A 10,628-nucleotide genomic window follows, 5' to 3' on the forward strand; every position below is an offset into this window, starting at 1 on the left:
GTTATGTATTCCTGTCCCCTGCGCTCTGTGCGTTATGTATTCCTGACCCCTGCACTCAGTTCCTGCAATTCTCCTGTCCCCTGCACTCTGTGCGCTATGTATTCCTGTCGCCTGCACTCTGCGTTATGTATTCCTGCACTCTGCGTTATGTATTCCTGTCCCCTGCACGCTGTGCGTTATGTATTCCTGTCCCCTGCACTCTGTTACTCCTCACCCTTGCAGTCTGGCATTACTTACTCTGTGTTTCCCCGGATCTTATCCCAGAGCAGAGAAGGTTCAGGTTTTGATAATAATAATAATAATCCCCTTTAAGCCCCTCCAACTGTTCCTTCCCCCCCCCCCCCCCCCCCCCCGATTTCTTGTAATCCAAATCATATGACAGCATCATGTGACAGAACCTCTCCTATATTATTTACTCTTCATTTTCTGACTTTCTATATATTCTGTGTTTGGGACCCCCGCTTACCCACAGCACAGCACCCCCAAAAATGATCTGGATGATACCCCAAAATATCTATAGATATAATGGTGTACCTAGGATAAAGTACGTACACCCATGGCCTAGGAAGCTTCTGACCCCCCAATACCATATGTGCCCCGCTACCTGACCCCAAATACCCTGCATCTTACTCTCAGCTCCTCAGGCACTGACCCCATCTGGATTTGATAATATGGAATATTGGTTACCTCCAGTGGTTACGTAATGTATTAATGGGGTCAGTATAGCCCAGCATAGAGGAAGGGTTATCATTTTTAATGACCGCTTTGTATAGAAATCCTGCAATCATTCCAGAACATTCCCCCCCCCCCCCCCCCCCATCGCATGTAATATGTTAGGATGAGCGCACTGCAGCAACGAGCAGGCCAAGGAAGCGCCGCTGTGTTATTGGACGGCTTGGCAGTGCCGCTACCAGCTGCTGCCTCCATTCATATCTCAGGCAAGGTGCACTTTGAAGATAAAATGCCGCATTGCCAAAAGGGCAACTTCTGCACCACCAGACCCTGCGCGCCAAATCCACAGCACCGGATTAGGAAAAATGACTGCAGATTCCAAATTCACAAAACAAAGGGAAAAAAATCCCAAACAATCCCCAAACAGAAGAATAATGTGCCGGCTATAAGGGGAAATACTGCTAACATGCTGAAGGAATAAAGATCTGAGGGGGGCAAATATTGGACTATGGATGCCCCATGGATAAGTGGATGGGAATACCAGGTGCTGGGGATGGGGTGCCCGGGGCAAAGCAGAGAGAGGGGGAGGTGACAATCATTCCTGCAAATCCTTTCTCCCATACAGTTCAGTACCGCTTACGGGTCTTGTCCCTCCCCCAGCCTATGATTGGGCAGTAAATGGAGAAGCAGCAGGCTGATGAGTGAATCTCTCTGTCCTGCTCTCTCCTCTCATCAGCATGTTCCTTGGTACCGTATGCGGTGCTTAAATCAGCCAATCAGAGTGCAGCCAATAAATAAGGGGAAATCTCACTAAAGAAGCCCTGAATATCAGTAACAATTTAAAATTGGTTTAACCCCCCCCCCCCCCCCGAGTTTATGCCCCTTCCTTGGTAGTTCCCAGTTCTTTCCCTATCTATTATTTTAATGTGAACCTGTCATGATAATCCACATTTATCTCTGTATCTATAAACATTATGGATAAATCTAATATTCAGAGTTCATGACACTAAAATCCCAGCTCATGCTTCTTACTTTAAATTAAAACAAAATCTTGGAAGCCTGCCAGCCCTCCAGTGTACACAACAGGTGTTTCTAAGTTGTTAGAAACACACTGAACCAATTTCTAAAGGCTTTGTTGTGAAATTTGAGAATTAATTACTTCATACTATGAGCAGCTAGAAAGGTCAGTGATGACTTCATTTACAGCTTTTTTACTGCTTAAGAATTGGAAAGTTGTGCTTATGTTTATAGTTTGGGAATAGGAGCACTTTTAGTGAATGTTAACCCAGCACAGGGATGGGGGGGAGCCTTATAATGGGTAAAGAAGGGGTACAGACTCAGGAACCCAGCACAGGGATGGTGGAGCCCCTTATAATGGGTATAGCAGAGGTACAGACAAAGGAACCCAGAACAGGGATGGGGGAGCCTCTTATAATATGCACAGCAGGGGTACAGACCCAGGTACCCAGCTCAGGGATGGTGAAACCCCATATAATGGGCACAGCAGGGGTACAGACCCAGGAACTCAGCACAGGGATGGTGGGAGCCCCTCATAATGGGCACAGCAGGGGTACAGACCCAGGAACTCAGCACAGGAATGGTGGGACCCTTCATAATGGGCACAGCAGGAGTACAGACCCAGGTACCCAGCTCAGGGATGGTGGAGCCCCTTATAATGGGTGTAGAAGGGGTACAGACTCAGCAACCCAGAACAGGGATGGGGGAGCCTCTTATAATATGCACAGCAGGGGTACAGACCCAGGAACCCAGCACAGGGATGGTGGGGCCCCCTTATAATGGGCACAGCAGGGGTACAGACTCAGGAACTCAGCACAGGGAAGGTGAAACCCCTTATAATCGGCACAGCAGGGGTACAGACCCAGGTACCCAGCTCAAGGATGGTGGAGCCCCTGAAAATGGGTATAGGAAGGGCACAGACCCAGGAACAGGGATGGGGGAACCCTTATAATAGATATAGATGGGGTACAGACCCAGGAACCCAGCACAGGCATGGGGGGACCCCCTCATAATGGGCACAGCAGGGTACAGACCCAAGAACTTCAGGATTTCACCAGCCCTCCAGGCATATAAGGTGGTTTTACTTATTCACTAAACATTGACATTTTGGATGGACTATTCTTTTAAACTCCACAATCTGTCCCTGTCATTCCCAGGCGCCGAGCTGTGATGGAGCCTTTGGTGACCCGGTGGTGGCCGCGGAACACTCAGCTCCTCGATCGGTAACACACATGGACGGAGTATGAAATATATCTGGAAGCGTTTCCACCCTGCGCATCCCCACACAGAGCAGCGGCTGTTTGGACTGGACGATGAGACGGTGTCATCCCCGTTCCCTCCCTCCCCGGCTGTGCTTTTGTGTTTTGTTAAAATTAATGAGAAAACTTCTGGTGCCCTAGGGGTAATTAGTGTCCTTGGAGTTAAATAAGCTAATACTTAGACACCCCTTGCACAGCCAATTATGTTTGTGTATTGAATAATTGATTCAAAGAGGGGGGGGGGAGGACTGCTAATCAGATCTCACCATAATGAATTGATTTAATTAACAAGGGAGATCTTAGGGACTCTGGGAAATGAGTGCAGTTCTTTGGCAGCGACAGAAAAGCACACAGCACATAAATTGGAGGAGAAAAGCAGCAAACACGTCTCCTTGTCACAGGCGGAATATTCTTCTCTCTCTTCTCTCAAGCCGTAACCCGTAGTAACCTCGGAGGGCTATCGCCTACCATCCATCCAGGCAAATCTTATTCCAAGAAGACGAGTGCTTGAAAATCGCCTCTTCCAACCGCAGCCTTGGTTTATGCAATTTTTCCAGGTGCCGGAGCAAGGGGGTCGAAGTGTCTATGATTTAGCCACGTCGAGCGGTTCTGAATGTGATCCGGGTTCGCAGGGATCAGGGCTCCACACTGTTGTTGGTGACGGACTGTCGGCTGCATCGTAACGTCTCGGCTGCCTGGAACGTAAGCTGAGCCTTCTGGAGACGGAGGCATCCGAGAGCGGGCTCCCCGCAGCCTCTGGGAGGATGGTGTTGGATAAAGAGGACGGTGAGTGGCTTATTTATTGTTATCCGCTCAGGTGCATGTCCTGCGATTGGAGGCGGCGGGCAGCTCTGTCTCCTCACATCCAGATTAGTGCTGCTGTCTCTTTGTAGACGCTTCTGTCACTTGCTGAAAGTAAACACAATAGAGTCGTGTTGCTGTCACTGCAGCAGCCGATGACAATTGATGTCTACAAAAATTTCTCTTCATTTTGCAGAATTTCTTCGTCCGTCTCCAACACCCCCCCCCCCCCAACCACAACCACCACCTCTTCACCCAAGTGATTTTCCTTCATACGACCCCCCATCTTACCGTGAGATCTCCTCTTAATAAATTGAGCAAAGCGCCTGCTGATTGGAAAACAAATCCTGGGGCTATGGCGAAACTAATTTACTTTTTAAATGAGACGCACGTGAAGGACGCCGCTGCTGAGATTCAAGTTTTAGCCGTCCACAGATTGCGTTGTGAAGGGGGGTTTTGATCGTCTCGGAAGAACGCTAATTAGGGGCAAGTTTGAAGGGCTTGATCTTGTAGTTCTTAGTGACATGTAGCAAGGAAAACAATGTTGTCACGCTAATACCACAAATATGAAGCCGGAAGCGGGAAAAGATGGCGATGCATTAAAAAAATTTGGGTTTTTAGGGTTAAATTTGTGCATGCTTGGGTGAAAGAATGACAAACGGCAGCTGAATGCAGGCAGCTGAAGGGTTAAAAACTAAGAGAGCCTGACTGGTCACTGGGTCTCACTTATAGCAGCGGCAGCTGGTAAAAACAATTGTTCCTCGCCGCTTAGAGACTGTGCCAGCTGAAATAAAAGAATTGCAGAGTAGGATCAGTGTCGACCAAGGCACTTTACCTAAAATCTCCCCTAGCCGTCTCCAAAAGATGCTTCTGCGGCCGGCAATTACTCCCTAATAGCCGGACAGATGTCTGACATTGATCTGCTCTTAAAAAGGTAGCAATTACCAAAGAGTGCCAACAGCTCCCATTTTGCCTGTTTGATGTAAATGGCTCCTGGAGCTCTCTGGGTGCAGGTGCGACACCGCAGCTCTTCTCGCTCTCCAGAAATTCACAAATGTTGTGAAAAAGGATGACAAGAAACCTGACAAAAGTCACTTTGCTCAGCTCTGAGAAGTGTCGACAGCTTTCATCTCAAGGCACGCGGCCACAATGGGACATAGTTGACGTTCGAGGGTTTTTTTACGCATCTATAGTTGTTTATTGGTAAGGTTTTGTACAGTGCCACAGGTCATAACAGTTCTATATCATTAATCATTGAGTGCAATAAATCATATAGGTAATTTTAATTGTTGCCATTGCGCTGATAGATGTTTTAGCAAAGTTCAGTATAAATTTAAAGCAGTTGCTGTACTGATTTTAGTGCACAATGACGACCCAACAATGCCATTTAAAACTGATCCTCATTCTCAGCATGATATCTGATATCACACATCACCACCACCCGATATCCCCACATTTAATCCTTGTAATATTATCAGGTCATTGATACCTTCATAGGGTATTGTAGGTATTTAATTTTATGATTTAGGAATTTTGGACAGCTCTGGATCAATATGTTTTGTCAAATGGAGAATACATGTTCTGTTTTTGTATACCATGAAACCAAGTGGATCATATGTGACCTGTCAGGTGACTAATATTCTGATTATCCCAAACTGATCCAGTTCCTAGTAGCACATGTGGCATATGTTAAAACAGGGTGACCCCAAATACTTTACATCTGAGTCCTGAGTTTTCATCTATGGATAGGGGATGGATATTTCATGCCAGGAGCGATGTTTGCTTATGACACCCATCTGATTAGAACTTTAAAATGTTGAACTAATTTTTCCTTTATATTTTTAGGGTAATTATCATTCAAAAAAAAAAAATTGAGTCATTTTGGTGCAGCAGGATGAAGGCTCAATCTTTAAAGTTGTCTTTTAATACTGAAAGATGGCTTCCTCGCCTGTGCCTTGTGTAAAATATCGATGTGTTCACATTGACAATATCACTGACTGATTGGACGTTTAGATCTATATAACAATTTCATAAACAATACTAAGAAAAGGTTCATTCCTTGTAATGGTCAGACTGACACGGGGCCTTGTATGAGTCCTTCTGTCTAATCAATAGGTGGATATTGTTCATATCATTGATGTGTTTGAATGTATTTAAAGTTATTTTACTTACATGCAAAATGTAGCAGCTGATGGGATGTCAGGAATCTGTTGGGGGGTCAACCCAATAACTGAACAGAAGGTAATAGAAGTATTAAAAAACAATTGGCTGAAGTAGGAAAATTTAGTGGTCATATAGAGTGACCCTATGTTGTAAATGTGTTGTCCGGTTCTCCTGGATGTGGCCTTACAAACTCTGTATTAGCAAATGACACAACCGAAGCATCACTGCTCAACTGAAACCAACCGACTGTTATCAGAAGGGTTTCTATTGGCATGGGAAAGAGGAAATGTTGCAAAATCTATGATTGTTTATTTGGTCCTCTCCTTTTCCTGTGTCACTGTCTGTACCTGTCCATCATTTCCAACCCCTAGTTAATGTACAGAGCTGCATAGTATGTTGGCGCAATATGAATCCTGTTAATTAATAATATTAATTCTTCCCTGTTCTGTTGAGAGGGAGAATAAAGTTATCGTGAGTGGGCACTTACTAAATATAAACCAGCCAAGGTCACAGTGGCTTCTGGAAATACACGTGCCAATCAAATTGCCCACTAATATAGATACATAAGTTTGGTTAAAGAGTCCTGGAAGTTATGAGACCACTAGGCCACAATCACCAAATATTTGTTTCTTTAGTTCTAAAGGTTTTTTATAGAGATTACATCGGATCTATGTGGATGTTGTGCTACAATATGTGGAGTCCTCCTATAATAATGAAGATCTTTCTGGAAAAGGTGCATGCGCAGAAAGAGGACCGCAGGACTCCAAAAAGAATATCTCTCAGCAAAAATATAAACACCACTGAAAAGAAATAACCCACTGATGTAAATTAATGCAATGGCACATAAAAAAAAAAGTCCTCATGACTTGTCCGGGTAAATTTATCACCTACCCGACATATTGTGTGTAACGTAAGTAGGTGAATGTTGTTCCTGGCTTCAATGTTTGTAAATGTTTGCTGCTGTTAGTGACTTGGATGTCTGTGAATCGCAATGAATTCCCTACCAATGACAGATTTGTATTGAATATCTTCAGACACTTAAATGTGACATTCTGGTTGTGTTACGGTGATCTGCCGACACAATTTGGAAGTATTAGACACTTTGTGGTCAGCAGTATCTGAGTTCCCCCCCAACTTTCCTGTTGATGCCAGCAGACAGATTGATGAGATATGTAGATGTATTACTGCCAATGATAAAGAAATGATGAGATAACTATCTTTTAATGGAAAATTCTAATGGGGAGGGAAATATTCTTCAATATGTTTGAAGTCAGCCAAGATCAGACTGTATATATCATCTATCTTTTTCTATAGATACCCCTCGGTAAAGAATTGTTTTTGGGTACAGGATTGATTACTTGGTAGGGTTTGCAGGATTTCCCATTATTATTCCTGACGATTCTCAGAGGATAAACAATTTTGGAAAGACTTTTGTTGCAAAGATTATTCATTGGTTGAAACTCCCACCAGCTATCTCATGTCTGTTGGTAACTTGACGTTGCCTTGTACCAATCAGGGTATTATACATTATTATTGTTATTAGTATTAATAAACAGTATTTATGTAGCACCAACATATTACGCAGCGCTGTACAATAAATAGAGGTTACAAATGACAGACAGATACAGACAGTGACACAGGAGGAGGAGAGGACCCTGCCCAGAAGAGCTTACAATCTAGGAGGTGGGGGAAGTATCACACAATAGGAGAGGGATATGGAATGGTGGGAAGTAGTGAGGGTTTAGGAGACAGAAGAAGACGGGTAGGTGAGGGGGAAGCGTTGGGTATTGAGGGCTCGTTTAAATGAGCCTAAAGTAGGAGCAAGCCGAATAGGACGAGGAGACCATTCCAGAGAGTGGGGGCAGCTCTAGAAAAGTCTTGGAGCCATGCGTGTGACGAGGTTATGAGTGAAGAAGTCATTAGTAGGTCATTGGAGGAGCAGAGAGAGTGGATAGGGGGGATTTATCTATCAGGGTAGAAAGGTAAGTGGGACAAGAACTGTGGAGGGATTTGTGTATCAGGTAGGTAGGTGAGACAAGAGCTGTGGAGGGATTTGAAGGGAAAGAACAGCACATTTGTTCACTTATTCAGCAATATTTGCATTTCAATGACCTACAATTTACTTGACAGAATCCTCACTCCAAAGTGTAACGACCCCATTTTTGCTTTCTGTGTAATGTCGGGGTAACAGAACTCACTTTCCTGTTCCATAATACAGCACAATGCCACCTGATCTAAATGTACTTATATTTTTACCTTTTCATTTTATTTTTTGATATTTGGCCCAGTTAGCTCCTAGCGGCAATTATCTAGTCCCTACAAATGTCAGAGCTCAACTCTCCCTGGCTTCCCATTTATATATTCCTGTATTTTATGCTCTCACCAGCAATGTTCTAGTTCCTATGGTTCAGGAATAACTGTGTCATAATTGGAGATTCTCTTTAAAGCAGTCTATTTTTCATTATGCTGTGATGAATTGAGTTAAAAAGATTGCAGGGCCCCACTGATCAATACTTTTATGCTTAAAGATGCCTTTAATCTTGTCAGCATCAGTGACATTTTCAGCATCTTTTGCTAAGGGCTACATGGTAGTGAGCGTGTTTCCACAATGATTGTCAGGAAAGCAGCAGGGAGCCGTCTTAGCAGGCAAAGGCAAGTCGAGAGCAAAGACTGGGATGTGATGGGTCACTGTTCAAGTACCTTCCTCGCTTCTTTAAGCTTTAGTCAACTTTGAGAACTCAAAGCAGGAGTTGTGTTGATGCTGCAAAGTGCACTTTTGCACCGGCGGTTACCGAGTCTCTAAAGTTCTCTTAAAAGGTTCCTTTTACTAAATTTTTATTTATTATATACACCGAGGTATAAAAGGGTCAAGCATCAGCTCAACACAGACTGCAAGTTTGTGGAAGGAAGAAAAAACACAAAGAGGTCTTCTAGATAATCAGCTGCGTTATTGTTCATCAAGACAAAAGCCAGGAAATGACTCTTCGCCTTCAAATGTAAAAGTTGTACAAGCAAAGGACTTTATTGCTGTGCTGTACAAATCTCTTCATCGGAGCTCTCACATTTAAAACATTGTGTTGTGTTTTTTTTTTCTTTTCTTCTTCAGATGCAGGGCTCATTTCTCAACCTCACACACAAGGATTAGAATCCATATTTTTTTACACAATGACATTAAATGAACATTAAAAATGGTGATCACATGACCACAAGTAAAGATCCTTATCCTTGTGGTTAAGCTTTGCCAATCCAGCCTATGGTCTTTATTGTATGTTTTAGTTATATAAGATCAAAGGGAACCTATCAAAGACTGGGCCTCCAACTTTTTAGTTGCCAGAAAGGAAAAAATAATAATTAGGAACTTAACGAGAACTGCAAGGAGCAATAGTTCACACAGAGCAGTGACTGCTGGCTTGCCGGTTCATTGGTATTAGTTACTGCGTTCTGCAAATTCTTAGTTGTGATTGCCTAGCTCCACAAAACTCGTAGCGATGATGTGATATATGAATACCGCTGCCTATTAACCCACCTGGAACATCTGAACAGGTTATAGAGAAATTGTATCAGTGTCTAGAGAGACATTGGTCAGACCAGATGGTAAAGACGTTGAATAGTACAACATGGGAAAATCTTCTGAAGTCCATCAAACCATGGACATAAATGTTAAAGGAAAAAACAGGAGTAATCTCTTCATTTATTCTATTATATATTGAAGTTGTTGGAACGAAACAAAGCATTTTGGGGTCTCTGGAAAAGAGTGTCCAATCCGCTGCTCTTTAGCATTAGGAACGGGATGGAATTTAGAAGTTTCAGGTGAAAAGTGGACAATACAGAGTTTTATTATTGAAGAAAATAATTCTATAAATTTTATGTTTGAGTCAGTTGTGATGTTTACATTCAAACAATGAAATGTTGTGTGCCGATGACCACTGAAGTGCGTTTTGCATTTCTCTGGTTCCAACAGAAACTTTTCTAAATGTCCAAATGCTGCAGACACTAAATTGAAACCAGAAAAATGAATAGAGAAGAGGTGCCAAACTCACAGTTTAAAGTCAGAATTTTTTATTTCATCAAAAAATAGCCGAAGAAACAAGTCAACACCTTTAACAGCTTCATCAGTACTCGGTATACAGGTAAAAAGATGAGGATGATGTTAGATTGAAAAAGTTTTAAAGGATCAAAAATGGATTATCGGTGAAAATACAAGCTCTAAGTTTATTGAATTGTGCTAGAAACACCTCCATGTATGATAGCAGCCTAACTCAAATCATGGCCCTTCACCCCATACATAAACCCACCAAACCTTCTAAAATGTTATTATCTATATATGTGTGTGAATAAAGTATAGAGCCTGCAAGAAATGTAAACCACTCTGCAAAGTTACAGGAATACGGAATACAGAAATAACAAAGATGTTGCGCTTGTTTATCCCGTCCTTATTTAAAACTGGATTTGCAGAATCATTTTTTATCTTTTTGGGTAGAGTAATCTTTATGTGAAAATATTTGACTGATTACGATGCCTCGTAAAGCTGTCACACAAGCTTTATGTCATGCGTATGAGCAGCAACAACACGATTAGTTTACTTTTATAGAGCGAAACCTTGCCGCGTGCTAACCCCGGCACCGCCACAGCCAAAGGATGAAGCAAAAGAGATTTTTTGGCAGTAGGAGACAGGTTTAGAAGGAGGTTAGGGTTTAAGGCAAAGTAAATTTCATG

General features: G+C 42.9%; 1 protein-coding gene across 2 annotated transcripts in view; it reads left to right on the forward strand.

Moving 5' to 3' along the window:
• The window catches only part of LMO1 (LIM domain only 1), an 81,019-nt gene that overhangs the window by 4,810 nt on the left and 65,581 nt on the right, over window positions 1–10,628 (forward strand). Inside the window, exon 2 of one of the 2 annotated variants that reach the window (XM_072422354.1) lies at window positions 2,847–3,734. The exons of the other annotated variant lie outside the window; for it this stretch is intronic. Within the exon in view, the coding sequence (XP_072278455.1) occupies window positions 3,713–3,734 (22 nt within the window). The 5' untranslated portion in view covers window positions 2,847–3,712. The remainder of the gene's footprint in view (window positions 1–2,846; window positions 3,735–10,628) is intronic. 2 annotated transcript variants of the gene reach the window in all.

This window comes from Pyxicephalus adspersus, chromosome 9 (genome assembly GCF_032062135.1).
Source record: "Pyxicephalus adspersus chromosome 9, UCB_Pads_2.0, whole genome shotgun sequence".
In the NCBI taxonomy this organism is placed as follows: Eukaryota; Metazoa; Chordata; class Amphibia; order Anura; family Pyxicephalidae; genus Pyxicephalus; species Pyxicephalus adspersus.